Consider the following 18,802-nt stretch of genomic DNA (forward strand, 5'->3'; position numbering starts at 1 on the left):
CAGGACATGGAGACAGGAGGGCTGGAAGCCAGGCACACAGAGAAGCCCCGTTTTAGGAGAGGCTATTTCATCAGGCCAGCGATCTCTTCAGAGACAGCCACAGAGTCCCAAGCTCAGCTGTGAGTGATGCTGGGGCACCTTCTTCCCCATCCTTAAGGAATGCACCAAGATGACTTGACTGCATCTGGAGGACTTGACACCCTGGTTAACATCAGATCCAAACATGGCTGCAGGTCAGGGTCGAAGCCATCTGAGGATGGAGGTCATGTCCAGCTTGATCAAGCTAGACCAGGCAGCAGAATGTGCCAGAGAGTCAGACAGAGCTGGGTTTGGATGCTGCCAGGTTGGCCGTGGGCTTTTGCTGGGGTTGCCTCTGGCCTCAGTGTCCAGCCTCAATGTCTTCCATCCTCAGAATCAGGATAATGACAATTACCCCTGGATGCCTGCCTCCCTGCCCCCACACCCCATAGTGATTTGCCAGCCTGTAATAAAATGAAAGTGTCTGACAGAAAAGGCTTGGGAAGCCTTTGATTAACATTCTTAACTCAGCCTAGCTCAGGCAAACAAGTTCCAGCATTCCAGGGGACATCTCCCTGAGCAAAGCAATGCCAAGAACGTCAGTGAAAGATTCTAAAATGCTTTTCTTATTGGAACCCTTCCAGGTGTTCAGCCACTCCAGGGAGGCTGCAGGTACCTGGTGGAGGGTGGGAGTTGAATAGTTCAAGTTCTCACCACCCCCCCTCAGGAGTCCCTGAGGATTCACTGAGACAATGAGTAGAAAATGTCCAAGGAAGGAACGAGAAGCCAGGGAGCGTGGTCACTACCAGATGTGGGCAGCCAGGCCGAGACTCGGCTGAGAGTCTGAAAACCCTAGTAGTAACAGCTTCCCAGTCTGTTGCTGTGAGACAGGTAAGTTAAGGTCCCAGGCCCTTGGTAACCTCACAGAGAAAATGCCTATCGTAGGACTTCTGATACCTTCAATGGGATATCTGTGACGGGAAATGAGGGAAACGATGGAATATATTTTGAAATAAAAAGGAAAAGGAACTGGGCGTGGTAGCATACACCTGTAGTCCCAACTACTCAAGAAGTCGAGGTGGGAGGATCGCTTGAGCCCAGGAGGTCAAGGCTGCAGTGAGCTATGATGGCACCACTGCACTCCAGACTGGGCAACAGAGCAAAACCCCGTCTCCAAAAAAAAAAAGAAAAAAAGGAAAAGGTACTAGCATTAACTATTATTTTTAATAACCACTCTTGATTGTGATGCCCTGCTTAATATCAACAAGGCAGCAGCAGCTGCAAAGCAAGGAAGATGAAGAGAATCAGGGCTGACAGGTGGGGGCTCTTCCCCTGGCAGAGACGGTGCTAGATGTTAGGAGAGGTGAGATGAATGTGTCCCAAGCAGCCCTGCCCTACCCAGGCAGCAGCTGGAACTGCACCTGCTCCACAGCAGCTGCCAGGAGGCCCAGGGGTTCCTTAGGCCCAGCAGGCCCTCCTGGCCAGGCTAAGGAATCAGCAGCCAGGGAGTGACTGAGCAAAGCACACCCAGCAACAGCACATCTCCAGGCAGATGTCCTTCTAGAGTTGCAACTCCTGCTCAGGCCATGTGGGCCTCGGTCCTGGGACTGCAGAGGGCTTACCGGCCTCCATGCTTTGCAAAATGAGGGCACTCCCATTGCAGACAGGCACCCTGGCATGGAAGGGTCCATTCCCTGCAGGACTGGAATGAACTTCACTGGCCTGACTGAATCCCTTACTGAGCCTTCACTTCCGTGTCCAAGTGATCCTGTATCTAATTGCTCATCTCATCAGCCAATCTCAAACACAATTCCACCCAACCCTGGGTCTCCATGGCCAGGGGAGTCTGCCTTCTGGCCATAAATACTCTAGAACTGATCATTAGTCAGAAGCAAATTAGCAATAGCTATGGTAGCACTGCAGGCTTCCCTTAGCCTGGAATTGTAATTCCTGATGCAATGGTGGAGAGTCATCTTATACATCTGTTCAGTGATTTCCAGTTTTCAAAACACTTCTATGCATAGTTTTTCATTGATCTTCCCACCATTCTGTATTGTGACGCAAGTGGTGATTATTAAAGATGGGGGAAACTGAGGCTCAGGTGATAAAAGACTAGTAAGTTTTCCACAATGATGGGGTCAGAAACAGGAAACAGCTCTCCTTCATGATTCAGCTTCCCCTGCCCCACATAGAACCTAATGGCAGCATTACTGAAAGCAAAGGCTGTAGGCATCAGAAATAAACATGGCAGACCCATGGCACATTCAGCCCAATGCCTTGTTTCACCACCACTGGCTAGCACTACGGGGCTCTGACCATGTGCTGAACCTACTGCCAAGCTCTCTAAGTGCAAAATTTCACTCCAACCTCACAAATCCCCAAGGAAGAAGCTATCAACACTTTTCAGATAAAGAAACTGAGGTTCAGAAAGAGTAAGTAATTGCTCATGGTTGCAATGTCCAAGCCTGATATGAACCTGATCTGCACGAAGCCACACCCTGCAACTTTCGAACAATATTCTATTTCCTACAGCTAAACACAGACCTCAGACAGTCTGAACAGTGGGGGATGAAGCATTCATGCCTCAAGGAAGGAAGCACTTGGAAGACTCTGGGTAGGTCAGGGATTAAAAAGCTCCTTTCCTTCCTTGGCTTTACCTAGTGGGAAGGACACAGGACCACAATGCAGGGATCTCAGGCAATTTTCCTACCCCTACCCCCAGTAAGTACGGGCATCCTTCATGTCCCCTCTCATCCCAGTGCCCCCTTCAGTGAAAAGTGGACAACTGCAATAGGTTTGTGGCACCTTGACCTCTTGGGAGAAAGATGAAGGAGGATATAATTTTAGGATATGCTCGAATTTTTCCTGTGGAAAATAGATGGATCCAAGGTGGTCTACCTGGCAGTGACTTACCCATTTGGAAGGGACAGGGGCCACTCAGATGGGTGGCGGGGAAGCTCAGTTTCACTGCATGAAAGCTCCTTCGCACCATCCTGCTCTCCCACTTCATCTCTCTCTATATTCCCTCTCGATGACAAGCTCCTCTCAGCCCTCATGAACACACACACACATACATACACACACACACACACACACACACACACACACACACACACACCCATTCTAGCTTGGGATGGCCTCAGAACCTTTGCAACTGCCACTGCCTGGGCCTGGTTCTTGGTTCTCCCCACGGCAGGGTCCTCCTCTTCCCTGAGGTCTCAACCCAAATGTCACCTCCCCAGAGAAACTCTCCACCACCCCCAGGCTAATGTTGGACACCAACCCCCACCATCACCAAGTTACTCCCACAACATCCTGCTTTCTTTCTTTACGTGACTCATTACTCCATGAAATTAACCTGTTTTAGAACGATTCATTACTCCATGAAATTAACCTGTTTTAGAACGGTGCTTGCATGTTTGTGGTCTGCTTTCCTCCACTAGAACACAAGCCCCATCAGGACAGGGGCCTCATCAGTACTGCGTCCAGCCTACCTCTGCACTGAGACAATGCTTGGCACGAAGTAAAGCTTAGAAAATGTCCATTGTGTGAATACCTGGATATTCTCCCTTTTAAAGGGGCTAATTAAGGACATCAGCACGTTCATTACAAAATCACACATCCTTTGAACTGGAAGGGACCCTGGGGCTGATACTTGAGCTTGAGAAAACAGAAATGAGGATTTCTATTGTCCCCTGACTTAAGATATCAATATCCCAAGGGACTCAGAAATTGGAAATGCGGGTTCAGAGACATGGGCAGAAACTGAACACTGTCAGTAAAGGATGGACAGGTTGGATGAAGAACAGCTAGAAGGAAGAGGCATCAGTAAGCAACATCCAGGGCATGAGAAAGAATGCTGGGAAAACAGTGACACCACCAGAGCCAACCTCAGGGGTTATTTCTATGTTCTGAAGACTTGAGCTTTAGTTACTGCCTTTAAATGCAATTGGAGCTGCTGCCCACACCCTGAGCCCACACCCAAAAGGTTTAGCTCTTCTCTTGCCCACACTCGCCAGACCCCAGGCAGCACCAGGTCCTGCCTCTGGGGCCCAGGCAGGACACAATGTCAGGCAAACAGGGACTCTGGTCATCTGGTCCACATGGACCTTTGAATCTCAAAAAAGGATTTTTTAAAAAAGAAAGCAACTATTATTTCAAGTAGAAATAGAGATGATGGAACAAAAAAGATCAGGGGCCAACTCTGTCCAGATCAGATCAATCCAGGGTGGGAAGCGGGAGAGGGAGTGTATCATGCTTGGATACACTGATTTTGAGTGAATCTCCTGAGTGAAGAGGAGCAAAATGAACCCCCCAGCTCAGAATCTAGCGATCTTGTGTCCAATCAATCAGGTACTAGAAAAATCTAATGCCACTACATTTTACTCAGTGTGATAAACATTTGGACGCTGGCTCTCAGCCACGACCTGTACTTAGTGATGTGAACCCAAGGATGACTAAGAGCTCAGGCACTCAGAATGGCTGGAGGCGACTGAAAAAATACACAGCTATGAAAAGCCAGCCCTACCACCCCAGGCTTATTCATGCATCTCCCCCGTTCTGTGACAATGGTGGACTGCTAACCACCACTACAGCCCTCGCAGTCAAATGAAAGCTTTAGAGTCAAACGTAGGGATAGTCTGTTATCACAGCTTCATGAGAACTTCTTGGACAGTCCAAAAATTAATATGAAGGAAAATGGCCTTCCCATGATTCCTCCATAGGGTGAGGGGTGGTGGGGAGTCTCCTCCCCATCCTTTCACAGCACATCGCTTGAGCTTCTGGTATTGTTCTCACTATGGCAAATTCTGCTCCAAGTCAGAATTATTTGTAGGCTTTTGGCATTGACAATAGGCTACAAGCAAACTCATGCAATTTCCTTTTCTTCCCCACACCCCATTCTCCTCCCGCAACAACGATGACCTTCCTAATATGCACCTTTTTGTTTGTATGTGTTTTGCTTAATGTAGACTGCTTCGTGAATTTTGAATGACTGTAAATGCTATTGTCAACCGTCCTATTCCGCTTCCTACCTTTCCATCAGCACTGTGTATTAAAGATTCATCTATGCCGTTGGATGTATATCTCAGCCATTGCTTCTACTGCTGCATAATTCTCTAAGACATGTATCTATCAGTTCACCTGTTCCCTCTCCGAAGTGACACCTAGACTGCTTCCCATTCTCCACCATGACAAATAATGCTGCAGAGATCATCCTCAACCCTGCCTCCTTATGGACCCATGTAGACATTTCTTTGGGAATTGCTAGATCGTATGGTAAGTGCATCTTCAATGCAATTAAGAAAAATCGGCTGGCTGTGGTGGCTCACGCCTGTAATCCCAGCACTTTGAGAGGCTGAGGTGGGCAGATCATGAGGTCAGGAGTTCAAGACCAGACTGACCAACATGGTGAAACCCCATCTCTACTAAAAATACAAAAGTTATCCAGGCATGGTGGCACGCACCTGTAATCCCAGCTACTCAGGAGGCTGAGGTAGGAGAATCACTTGAACCTGGGAGGTGGAGGTTGCAGTGACCCAAGATCACGTCACTGTACTCCAGCCTGGACAACAGGGCGAGACTCTGTCTCAAAAAAAAAAAAAAAAAAAAAAAAGTCTACCTTCCAGACTGGCTGTACTAGCCTATACTCCCTCAGCTCTGCATGAAGATGGTTGAACCCAGCGTCCCTGGGAAAATGTGGCATTGTGCCACCTTCTCATTTCTGCCAGTCTACTGGGTGGTGGTTTTGGTTTACTTGCCTCTGATGACTAAAGGAGCCCGGCATTTCTTCAGATACTTGTTAGCCTTTTGGCAGCTTCCTTGACCTGTAAACTCCTGTTCATACCCTTGATTCACTGTCTTTACTATGTACATTCCTGCCTTTTTCTGGTTGATGTGCAGGAGTTCCTTGTCTATCCTAAATGTTAACAGAACAGCTTTTAGACATTGTAAATCTCTCTCTCCTTTCTGCCAGCTGCCTATTAATTTTGTCCAGGGTGTCACTCCGTGAACAGAGCCCTTAACTTTGATGTAATCCAACTCTAAGAAAACCTGAGGACAGCAAACATTTCTCATTCAGTTCCTGTTTCTTTCTTTTCTTTTTTTCTTTTTTTTTTTTTTTAGACAGAGTCTCTTTCTGTCACCCAGGCTGGAGTGCAGTAGTGAGATCTCAGTTCACCGCAACCTCTACCTCCTGGATTCAAGCGATTCTCCTGCCTCAGCCTCCCACGTAGCTGGGATTACAGGTGTCTGCCACTACGTCTGGCTAGTTTTTGTATTTTTAGTAGAGAGGGGGTTTCACCATGTTGGCCAGACTGGTCTCGAATTCCTGACCTCAGGTTATCCACCTGCCTCAGCCTCCCAAAGTGCTGGGATTACAGGTGTGAGCCACTGGGCCCAACCAATTTGCATTTCTTGACTACTCACAATATACCACATGTGAGATTAGTGCTGTGAACACCAAAAATACTGCCCTTGGCCCTTAAGGAGCTTACAGCCTACTAGAAATATAGACTTCCATCAACCACAGCACAGACACAATCACCACGGCCATGAGGGTTGTAAAAGATGAGGTGAGGGTTAAGGGATCCAGTGGGGGCCAGGGTCAAGGTGTCAGGGCCCAGTGAGCCTTGACAAACATGCTTACCAGGCAGCCCTGAAGCATTTCAAACCAATGGACCAGCACATGGAAAAGCCCAAGTTAGGGAGCTACAAGGAGCCCGGTATGACTGTGGCACAGAGCCAAGCGAAGAATGGCTGCAGAGGCTGGAAAAATAGGAATGAGCCAGGTACAGAAGGGGCTCAGGCTTTCTCCAGAGCAGTACAAGGAACAGCACACCTCCTTACTCTCCCCACAGCCACTGGTGAGCTGCCCTAGATGCTGCCTGCACTCAAGGACAGGTCCTGGTTCAGGGGTCTCAGGAAATCTAGGCTTATCTTAGCTAGGATAGCAATGTATTGAAATCTCAGAGAAACCCATAGACAGAATCCTAGAAAGAAGAGCACAGGGGCTTACACTTGTAATCCCAGCACTTTGGGAGGCTGAGGCAGGAGGATCGCTTGAAGCCAGGAGTTCAAGACCAGCCTGGTCAACATAGCAAGACCCCGCCTCTACAAAAAAATGAAAAATAAATTAGCCAGGTGTGGTAGTGTGCACCTGTAGTCCCAGCCGCTCAGGAGACTGAGTCAGAGGATGGCTTGAGCTCAGGAATTTGAGACTGCAGTGAGCCATGATAGTGCCACTGCACTCCAGCCTGGGTGACAGAGCAAGACCCTGTTGAAAGAAAGAAAGGGAAAAAGAAAGAAAAAGGGTTTGTGTGCATCCAAGTTAAACTATCAAGGTGGATAAGAGATATCCATTGGACAGGTCTGGATTGTCCTGAATGAAATTAGGACTTTCCCTCCTTCACCTCAGTTCTCAGCCACAAAATTCCCCAACTCTCAAGGGTGCTTGTGTCAGAAATATACCGAATAAAGTCATTAGTGACGCCGCAGGATCTTATCCAGGAACTCGCCAGGAATGCTGCCAGCCAGCTGCTTCCTCCTAAATCTAAACCATTTTCACACTCATAATGGTAATTTTTTTAAAAGCCATTTGGGGAGAATATTTGCTGCAAGCTATGTGACCACCTTTATTATTTTCTCCAACCAGAGAAGAAATCTATACGCACAGACACATGGCAGCCAAGCCTGAAAGCATAGAGGAGGCCTGCGAGGAACTGAAGTCTCTCCACTGCAATAGAACAAGGTCCTTTGCACTCTTACTTTCTCTCTTCCAAGCTGCCTCAACCTTCCCTTGGCAGGAAAATAAATCTTGTAGGACAAGTCTTACGCTTGAGGACATTAGGTAAATAGCTTTAAGAAATTTTAAGAAAAAAGGGCTGATTGTCATCTCACATCTCCTTTCCCCCAACACGCATGTGCCCCTATCATACCTGATACCCGGAAAGTAAATGCTTAGGGCTGCAAGGAGAGGAGGAAGCAGGAAGGCCCCCAAGATAGGAGCACCCCATATCCTCTGAACCTACCAAAGGCATTTTCCAACACAATCCTTGGATCACTTTTGCTCTGAGATGATTCCCAACTCTATTGCTAGGCAAAGGGAGGTAACTAAGTGCCCCAAAGCCACCAACAGTCTCCTGAGGCTTCCTGCTTAGCACAAGAGGCTTTCACTCCCATACTGCCATGACCTGCACCAGGGGTGAGGCTGTAGCCAAGAAACGAGGCTGACACTGACCTGAGCCCACACTCTCGCCCTGATTGGTGAGCCCCTGTTCTCACACAGGGAACGTGAGCTGCTGGTTTGCTCTTACGCTCAACAATAAACATGCTCGTGGCTCCCTGAATACCTGAGAGCACTCAGTGGTCCACACTCTTACCTCCAGGTCAGAAAAGCAAAAATCCACACGCTAAGGGCTTCATTCATGAAGTAGAGTCCCCGAAGCCTCTTTCATCATGAGTAGAGACCTAGAGGCTGGGGGCAGGGAGGGAAGTTGGGGGTGGAATGGGAGAGTGAGTCAGGCTTTGGAAGGATCTGATCTCAAAAGCAACAGCCTGAATTCTCCCTCTGAGAACAAAACAGCCTTTCCACTCTCAAGGGAACCAGTGCGTGGTGAGTTGGGAGCGACACCTGAATCCCGTAACTCTTGGAGATTTGCTGCCAGCCAGGGCTGTTTACAATTACATACACCAAACCAGCCTCAGAAGGGAGGGAGATGGGCGCTTGCCCGCTGAGAAGCAACGAGGTCAATGGGAAAAAATTATTTTAGTCAACGTTGAGCCTTCATGCTTGGAACTTTTATCCAAACAATGGACACGTTCCATTGAGGCCTGCACTTCTAGGAGGGAGTAAGATACTGAGAATAAGCCCCAGTTTCCCCACCCTGACTCTGAGGTCACCAGCCCCTCCTGGGGGAAGCCTGAAATTCAAGCCACGGCTATTTGAAATGAGAGCCTGAGACCACCAGAGGCCTGGGGACCAGGAGAGAGTGGGTGGGTCTGACTCTATCCTCTGTGTCTTTCTGGCCTCAGGTTCTCAGTGGGAATCCCTTCTTTGGACTCAAGACCCCAGGAGACCTGGAGACCAGAATGGAAGTGGTGGAAAGAAACAGAGTGAAAAAGTGGGAGAAAGTAAAGAGGGGAACAAAAGAAGAGAGGGGAAGAGGAGAGGGAGGGAGAGAGGGAGGGAGGAAGCAAGAGATGCACGTGCAGGAGCCAGCGTGAGCCTGTGCGTCCAAGAGGCGTCCTGAAGCACCCATAACTCACACTTGTGCGTGTGGTTTTGAGATCCACCCTTCCTGCTTTGCCCCAGGCTACTTTCCGAACATCTGGGATATTACTGACTTGAACCAGAGACAAGCTTCCACCGACTCCTGGGAGACATGAGTCTCACCTAGCTCAAGTACCTGCCGTTGCTCTCTCGGGAGATTTCCAGGGGCTCCAGACATCTGGAACTGTCACAGCACAACTGTGTCACAGCCATACAGAAACCGTGCTTGACCACCATGCACGCCATGATCCTCAGCCACAATTCCGGTAACATCAACGGTAGGGACCCCATCTCTAAAACACGCCAAAGACATGTGATTCAACTCTGCCATATCAGTCAAGGACCAGCTGCCCTGCACTGGGCATTCAAGCAGTAGGTGCAACTTCACCATCCTTTATTCTCCCTAAGTGTGCAGGAAACTGCCAAGCAGAAGCCACAGGGGGCTTCTGTTAACTGTAGTACCTAATGTTGGTGTTCATCTTTATTCAAAGAATGTGCTAGAATTGGGGGCCGCAAAAGTCCTGACAATGCAAAGGGCAGTAGGGTGTTGACCACTGTGAGCTGATAAGGAGTCTAGGATAGTAACAGAATATTTGCCTCCAAGGAGACCCAACACCATGAAGATGGCCCAAGCAAACTTGCCACCCAGTAGGTCCCAGCTCTGATACCGGGGACACGAAGCACCCTAGAAGAGTTCCTTCCAAAAGGACCACATTTGAATTTTAGTAAATCAGTTCAATATGTTCTAGGACTGTGGGTATTAAATAAAAGAAGTCAGTGAAACCTCCAAACAATAAGCTCATTCAACAATCTTTTTTTTCTCCCCCCATCTGGGGACTTGAATACAGTGAACATGAATAAATCCTGTTGTATAAAAACTGGGGGAGAAAAAAACGGGGTGGAGGATGGAAGGAAATGGCAGGATTCCCACTTGTTGGGCTAACAAGAAGGCTAAGACAGTCCCCCAAACCCAAACAGATGCCAGTGTGCCCAGGCAGCCCAGGGGAGATTGTGGCAGAGGTGTGCAGCCCAGGGAAGGAAACATCTGGAATCCCCCACTCATAAGCTCCCAGCTTCTCCCTTGCACTCAAACCAGACGCGGGCCTTGGGGCTGCCCCAAACCCGACCCTTCTTAGGTAGACCAGCCACAAGCCAGGCCTGACCCTGCATCAGGGAAATCTCACTTCAAATATGCACAAAAACACTGCCTGCCTCTCTAACATCAATGCTTTCCCCTAACAAAGCTAAGACAATTAGAACTAAGGATTGCACTGGCTATGAGTCTGTAATTCTTCCAGAAAACCCTGGAACAGGTGGAAGAGACCTGCCTTTGTGGGTGACTAGTGGCTTGGATGTGTTTATGATTTAAAAGAGTTGCATGTGGGAAATTCTCCTGTATAATTCACGGTTGAACAGGACCTCAGCCTATGTAGTCCTCATGGATGGAAGTTCCACAGCCTTCCAATAGGCTGTGCTTAATAGAGATGCAGACACAAACCCAGCTCCCCAGGGTACAGAGCCAGACAAAATTCACCTGAAGAACAGGCAAATTCAACATGGGCTTTGATAAGAAACAAATAAATAAATAAAAAGGAAACCACCAAGATCTTAAGATTCCATTCGGATCACCAGAGTGATACTTCTTCCTTCTTGGGGACTTCCACATCCAGTCCGCTGGCCTGGTGCAGTGATGACTGGTCATTCTGCCCTTGCATCAGAAGGCTTCTCCTTGTCTAGAAATAAGAGGACTGATTCTTTACATCAAATGTGACTGGGTGTGTTATTTCGATAAATCATGGGTTCTTCCCCTCAAAATCAATCCTAGCTAGCATAGACAAGCAGGACTGCCAGAAACAAAAAGTCAACCAGGAAATAATTATCCTGCAGACTTGAGTACTCAATTCTAATACAATAACTTTATTGGTGGAAAAAAAAAGACTTGCAGACAGGCTGCTAAAGCCAGTACATTAGATCCATGTGTGGGTAGCAGCAGAGTTGCCAGGGTGGGAACCTGAGTCTAATGCTCTTATATTCCATGGTCCTCCTGGGCTTGTTGGCTGCCTGGCCTTTAGGGGAGCTGCTTTTGCCTTTTCTCTAAACAAAGGGAGAGCTTCCACTATCACACTCATTGTGCCTAATGAAAAAGTCTCTGGCATTTAGGATGTCATCAGGCATGAGCCCTTGGCCTTTTTGTTTTGTACCAAATTTCTCACCCTTTTCTGCTGTATACACCTCCAGAACCATTGCAGACACACCCACACCAAGACTCAGTTGCTAATTACAACCCATGATACCCAACTTTGACCTTGACCCTTCATCTTATACCACAGCATCACAACTGCTAGAGTGTTTTTAAAAGTCAGCTTTATTGAGGTTAATTTACACACAGAAAAAAAAAAGCCCTTTTAACTACACAGTTCTGAATTGTGACAAGTATGTATGGCTGTGTAACCACTACCAAAATAAAGATATTGAACATCTCTATCATTCCAAAAATTTCCCTCATGCCCTTTGTGGCTCACGCCTTCCCCCAGTCCCAGTCCTGGCAACTACTGATCTGTTTCCCTATAGTTTTGCCTTTTCCAGAAAGTCATATAAATAGAATCATTCAGTGTGCAAGCTTTTGAATCTTGAATAGCAGTATGCTTCTTTCACTTAGCATACTGGTGTGTATCACTAGTGGTAAGTTATGATCTGCCAGTTTTTAAGCCTTGGACTTTCACTTTCTTGTCAAAGAGACAAAATAATTGGTTCCAGCTCATCTTTGCTATGGAGAAATCAAATTCTTGATTCAGAAACTTTTACTAAAGCTTAGGTCCAGTAATAGGGCAACTCACCATCTCAGTTTGCCCAGGACTAAGGGGTTTCCTGGGACACCAGACTTTCAGTGGTAAAACCAGGAACGTCCCAAGCAAGCCCGGAAGGCTGGTCATTCAGTTTGGGAAAGCTACCTCCAAGGGTAGGACTGTACATTCACCCAGCTTGGATTCTTCCTGGTGCACAGTGGTTGCTGTCTCTGAGCTAACAGCTGGCTAGCCTCTCTTGGTTTAATCTCCAGCAGAAGGCTGATTTGCAGTGTGCTGGGGCTGAGCTTCCGTACAAGCTCACCACAGTCCACCAGGACTGTATCTGCCTTTGAAGTCCTGGGAGGAGCTCCAGGAAGTGAGAAGAGAACTCAGGGGTCTGCTTAGAAAACAGCAGAACAGGGTTTCTATTGGCATGGGTGCCTCTCCCAACTCCTCCCTAATACCAGACTCCCCTGAGAGATGTGAGATCCGTGTTCCCTGGCCTCACTGTGTTTTTGCATCAGTCCAATGCAACGCGTCCAGGGGAGGCAGGCTCCTCCTGTTTTTCTACACATTCTCCCTTCTCCCCGCTCAATGCAGTTTGTGGTTAGTTTGTTTTTTGAAACTAACTGGGGAGAATATGAGAGCCAGTGACAGAAAATTAGGAAAGGGCCCAAACCTACTATTTGAATTTAAGGGTCTCTCCTATATGGACTTAATGAGACATCAGAGAAAAGTCAGGCAGGGCTAGGATGTAGCTCTACACATAAGGAATAAGCAATTCCTCACCTATCTCTTTCTCCACTGACATGAAGAATACACAGATGCTATCTCTGAGAAGCTAGGATGCCTAGAGGCTGAGAAGCCCCGACTTAGATCTCCCAACAGCACTGAAAAGCACAAAGTGGGCAGAACCCCAGTGAACTGTGAAAAGGCAGGAACCGGTGGGATCAGAACCACATGCCAGAGGTTTCAGGGTATCTGCTCCCCTGCGTTAATTTAACATTCTCTTTCTCAAAGTCTTTAACAATAGCTCTTACAAGTTATTCCACCAAGTGGCCTGCAAGATAGATTAGTAATCATTATCCTCACTCATACAGATGAGGAAACAAGGCTCAGAAAGATTAATTGACTTGCCCAAGGTCGCATAGCGAGTTAGTGGCAAAAGCCAGATTAGAATCCCGAGCCCCTGAGTGCCCAGGCCGGTGCCCAGCTCCTTGATCTCCCTCAACCATCCACCCAGAGCATGGGCAGAGCCAGGTCTGCACCCTCGGGAGCCCTGGAGGCCAGGTGAGCTGCTGCAGAGGGCACAGACAGGCTCATACTCACACGCAGAAACCTGCCGGATCCTTCTCTGTACCACCAGACAGCAACACCCCTGTGCTGGAACAGACAGAAATAAGGCTCAAGTCGGGAAAGCCAAGGGTGGCCACTGTGGGCTTTCATCTCCATTTCTGGAATCTGCCTTTGAGATTTTGCTTCATTTCTTTTTGCGAACCAGGTCTGTTCTCCAGAGCTAGAGCACGGGAGAATATGTGATCTCTTTGCCTGGAATTTGTTCATTTCCCCATTCCCCAATCATGTCCCAGACACCTACTATGCAGCTGGCAGTGTGCCAGGGGCTGGAGAGGGACATAAGGAAAGACAAAGTCCCTGTCTTGAAGGAGTTCAGCCTGGCAGGGAAACAAACATAGACATGTACAATTATTAGACAAATGTGACACTAATTCCACAAATATTTGTTGCATACCTGCGATGTGCTAGGCATTAATGAGGCTATCCCAAGAGTAATGAGGTACACAGTGGGAGTCAGGGGAGCTTCCTGGATGAAGAGACATGTGGGCTAGGTCCTGAAGATTGAGGAGAGTTTAACTGAGCAGCTAGTCCCTCCCTGGCTGAAGGGACACCGATAAGGAATGAATCTGAAATTGCTTTGAGCACTTCTTTCCTAAATAAATCCTTGAAAAGGAATTCTACCCCATAGAGACTCAGTTCTCAGGGATATTATATCCTATTTCTGACTGTCTGGACTGTTGCTTAATCTCTGTAGGCCTCAGTTGGCCTGTCTCTCAAATGGGAGTGAATAATGGTCCATGTTGCAGAGGGTGGCTCTGGGCTTGATGAACAATCTTTGGAGACACGGTCACACAAAAGTCCTTGAGAAATGAATTCCTCACATGGCCTACGGCATTCTTTTTCCCACTAAGTCTGCTACTCTCCAGCTCTCAACAGGAAATTGGTTTTATTTATAAGAATCACAATCCTAAACTGACCTTTGCTGGGCTACCCACCCACATTCCCTCCCTCATTTCCCTCTCCTCCCCAAGACACATCCTCTCTCCAAAGATTCCTCAGTGACCACAGAACAACTAGCATCGAAGAGCCATTGGAAAGTCAGATAGAGGAACACTGTGAACACTGGAGGTTGTTTTCCAGATGGGGAAACTGAGGCCTGGAGAGCTCAGCAGTTTGCCCAAGGAAATGAAGCCTGTGGGTCTCCAGGTTCCTGAGCCACTACTTTCTTCATTGCACCATGACTGCCTTCATGTCTCAGCCAGGGCTCTGGACAAAAAAAGCCATCCTCCCTTGGCATGAGGAAAGTCTCCCTTCTCTGAATGACAGAAGCCTTTAAAGAAACATTTCCCGTTATTAAAGAGAATTGGAAGAAAACTGGCACAGCTTCCTCAGCTTTGAAGCTCCTTGGCCTTTCCTGGCCCTTTAATTGTGCTGGAAGCAGCCCAGCTCCCAGGGCTCCCACCCCTTCAGAAGAGAGGAAGGGCCCAAAGCAGAATTCCCCCACTCTGCTTGGCCTTTCAGCACCAAAAATGACCTCTCAGTATTTCTGTTTCAGACCATTTCATTGCCACATCATCCAGGGCTCCCACGCAACTTCAAAGTCAGGGAGCTCAGGGTCAAGTACAAGGAGCAAACCCTGAGCTTAGGATTTTAAGCACCACATTTGAGATCGTTTTTAAGCAACGTTCCCATAGACTTTTAAAGCCTCTAATAGCTGAAGGTGATTACAGTAGATTTCCGCAGGTATTACAAGATTTGGTTAAGGCACATCATGTGAGTATGGGGGGGCATCCCTTTCACCCCAAACTTGCTTTTACTTTTCCAGGTGAGGAAAGTGTATATAAAATTACTGATCTTTTTTTGCTCTTTTGACATTTCATGTTTTTGGAGGAAATTTGGTTCCCAACTTTGGCTGCACATTGGAATCACCTGAAGACCTTTAAAAAATACAATGCTCAAGCTGTACCCTAGACCAATTAAATCAGAATGTCTTGGGTGGGGCCTTTACATCCATATTTTTGAAAGCTCCACAGATGATTCCATGCACAGCAAAGGTTTAGAACTACTGCCTTAGGTAGAACTTCAACACAAAAAAACCTGAGTTCGTAGGCATTGAAAAATAACAAATACAGACGATTCCTGAAGGTAGCATGCCCATCTCTTTTAATTTGCTTTTCTTTTCCAGACCTTCCCTGACCACAGATCTCAGGATTCCCATACAAACTTTGAAGTATTTTACTGGATTGACTCTTTGCAGTTCATATCTGCCTCCAGCGCCCTAGAGCTAAGTGGGGGGACTGGATGATCAAATTCAGAAACAAAAGAACCACAGAAAAAGAACGATTACACTTGCAACCAATTACTGTGATCTAAATTGAAGCTGAATCTCTCAACCAGGCCCATCTGTATCCAAGTATGATGCAATTTCAGGAAGCTTCGGCATGGATGTTCCAAGCACAATCCACAGATAGTAGGTCAGTCACATTTGGCCCAGACTCACTCACCAGCTGGGAGAGCAGTCAGAACCAGAATGCGTGACCACACTGGGTGAGTTCAGCCAATGGGCTCATGCACAGCGATAACAGGATACTCTTATGAGAGTCATAAATATGTAAACACATAAGGATGGGAACCTTCTCAAAGCACCCTGTAGGACTTGGCCCCACATCCTGACATTTGCGAGAGTCTTACTGCTTATACAACGCCAAAGAGATTCACATACAAGACATAGCCACTTTACCATCGCTATTTATGGCAACTCTCATAAAAGTGCCATCTCTCTAGGAAGGGACTCCCACATACTCCTCGATCCCTTATTTTTGCTTGGGTGAGTCATGGCTATCTAGCAGAAATCTTGGAAGGGACTGGGAAGAAAGTCTGGAAGTGTCTCTGCATCAGGCATGTCACATGGGTGATATTCCAACCACCCATCATCTCCAGACCTCACTTTACATCCTACAAGACAATGGAAAATCCACTCAGAGCCTAAAAATGATAGGCTATTTTTGGAGGATATACAAGATACATAACAAGCAGGCTAAAGAACATGGAAAGACAATTTCTCCTACATGAACTGCTTTATAAGATTTGCAAATTAGAGAAAACATTTTGAGACTCTGAAGACAGCCATGAGGCATTTCCACCTACCTGAGAGAGGGAGAGCTCAAAATTGGAAATACAGAAACAGAATGAAGAGGCATTTAAATAACACATTTAAAAAGTGTCACACACAATAAGAATTTTTCTTTACAATTTTTACTTAGGCTCCGGGAGCCCAACTAAATAAACCTGCTTTTTCCATTTAACTTTGTTGTTTAAACCACTATTCCTAGTTATTCCAATAACTATTCAATCTCAACTTTAAGAAGATGGCCCCAGTCTCTGAAAAGCAAGAGGAGACTACTGATTCTAGTCAGTTACACTGGTTAATCAGAGATGGGCTTCATTTTGCATTTTGCACAGAGGAACTTTTCCGTTTAAAGGGTGTTCAAAGCACAACTTATCTGCCTCTCAGGAGAATGGGGAATTCTATATCCTGGGGCTGGGGGATCCCCAAATTCCTCAGTGAAAGGTGTAGTAAACCTATTAGCAGCCTGACACCAGCGAGACAAAATAAACATTTTTCTCATGAGTCAAACACTGGAATTTGAGTTGGATTAGCCTCTGAAACCCAGATAATTCTCAGGTTTACCCAGTTATCACTCTGTGTCTGGTTTACTGCAAAATGATGAGGCACATACATGTGTTACCAAAAACATAAGCGCCCTGACCTGGAAACTAAGTTCCCTTCAGTTGGCAAAAACTGATCCTCTTCGAGGGTGGGAGGATTTTAAGCTCCTGAGAGAGAAAGATAACTAAGAAGACTTTTATCAGGTCAACGGCCAAGTCAAAAGTTATTAATACAAAAGCCTTCTAAGAATAACTGGACATTTGGAAAGAAGACCCCAAATGTGATTTGCCCTGATTTAGAGAGATTAATATGCTGATTTGAGAAAGTAGCTTGCAACCTACAACTACCACCACCCCCGCCCCCATACCCACACCCCAGCTTTGCAAGTCAGGGAGCTGGAAGGCACCCCAGAGGCCAACGCTTCCTGTCAGGCTCAACTCAAGGCCTGAATTCCCAGAGAGGGTCCCTCCCAAAGGGCGGAGGGGCTCCAGTGGGGGAGGGAGTGCAAACGGCCATGTTACAAGGAGCGGGACTGTGGCTTCCTCAAGTGTCTGAGACAGCATAAGCGCGCATTCAGTCATTCAAGCACAAAACTGACGTGATCCCAGTAGAATTTGAGAAGAAGAAAACCACCGGGTTAGAAATGCGAGAGAAGCTCCAGGGAGGGTTCACAGAAAGAAATCAAAGGTGGCCAACTCCTTTAACCCTGTCCCCGCCGCCGGTTCCCTGCTGTCGGCAAAGACCCTTCCTGAATATGTGAAGCTCTGTCTGGGACTTGGATCTTTTGCCTTCACCAGTAACCAGGCGACCCAGATGAGAAAAAGCAACGGGAAAGTGAAAGACATGACTGCTTTAGGGAAGCCGGTCCCAACAGGTCCCTTTATGTCAGTTTCAGGGATCAGAGCCCGCCGGGAGTGAGATTCCTGGGAATCTGAGCGTTCTCTTTTTATTACTCTCTCCCAGGGGAAAACAAATATAGAAGCAGCATTTCCTCCCGCAGGTTTGGCGGAGACCGGTCCAGCAAAAGAAAAGGCAAGAGGCTTTTCCAAAGGGAAGGGGTCTGCCGGGGGATGGGGGAGGGGGGAGCGTCCGCCGGGTTCCTCTTAAGGGGCAACTCCCTGTACTCCCTATCCAAAAGAACCGCAATCGAGACTTGTAAACCACCTCCGAGGCTCCGAGTGCGGGTGCTAAGCTGGGCGTCCGGCGCACCCGGGACGGCCCGCCCACCAGAGTTTGGCGGAGATCCTGGCCCCCGCCAAACCCAAAGCTCGCCCAGCTGCGCACTGAGCTAAGCCCTCGGGCCGGGACGCCTCCAGGAGCTCCACCTGCCGGGCACCCCATTCGGCCCCCAACCCTCGCATCCCTCCTTTCTTGGGGTGGCGGAGCAGAGAAGGGCTTGGAGAGAAACGATGACCCGAACGGCAGGACGTTTGGGGAGGCCCGACCTAGCCCGAGGAGGGTCTGCGCGCCCACCCCACTGCCCAAGCGCTTTGCCGGGAGCAGGAAGCCCCTAGCCCGGCGGGCGCCCGGGAGAAAGGACCCAACAGCCCGCCCCTTTGCCCCCAGCAGCTCAGCACGGTTCCCACCTTCTTCGGGGCTTCCTCCGCCCCAGGCATCTTTCCTGCGCGGCGGGACTGAGGGTGGAGTGGGGTGGCGGGCGCACCCTCTCTCCTGCAACAGGTGAGAAGCCCCGCCACGCCCCCCACTGACGACCCCCTCCTTCCGCGCCCGGGAGGATCAAAGGGCTCGGGCCGCGGCAGCCAC

The 18,802-nt window shown here is 48.0% G+C and overlaps 1 protein-coding gene across 10 annotated transcripts in view; it reads right to left on the minus strand.

The window, feature by feature from the left end:
• AFAP1L2 (actin filament associated protein 1 like 2) overlaps positions 1–18,802 on the minus strand; it is a 109,962-nt gene that overhangs the window by 90,680 nt on the left and 480 nt on the right. For 5 of the 10 annotated variants that reach the window (XM_054503854.2, XM_054503848.2, XM_054503853.2 and 2 more), the window contains exon 2: positions 13,402–13,455. The exons of the other annotated variants lie outside the window; for them this stretch is intronic. In XM_054503854.2, the coding sequence (XP_054359829.1) occupies positions 13,402–13,455 (54 nt within the window). The remainder of the gene's footprint in view (positions 1–13,401; positions 13,456–18,802) is intronic. 10 annotated transcript variants of the gene reach the window in all.

Source organism: Pongo pygmaeus, chromosome 8 (genome assembly GCF_028885625.2).
Source record: "Pongo pygmaeus isolate AG05252 chromosome 8, NHGRI_mPonPyg2-v2.0_pri, whole genome shotgun sequence".
Taxonomy (NCBI): Eukaryota; Metazoa; Chordata; class Mammalia; order Primates; family Hominidae; genus Pongo; species Pongo pygmaeus.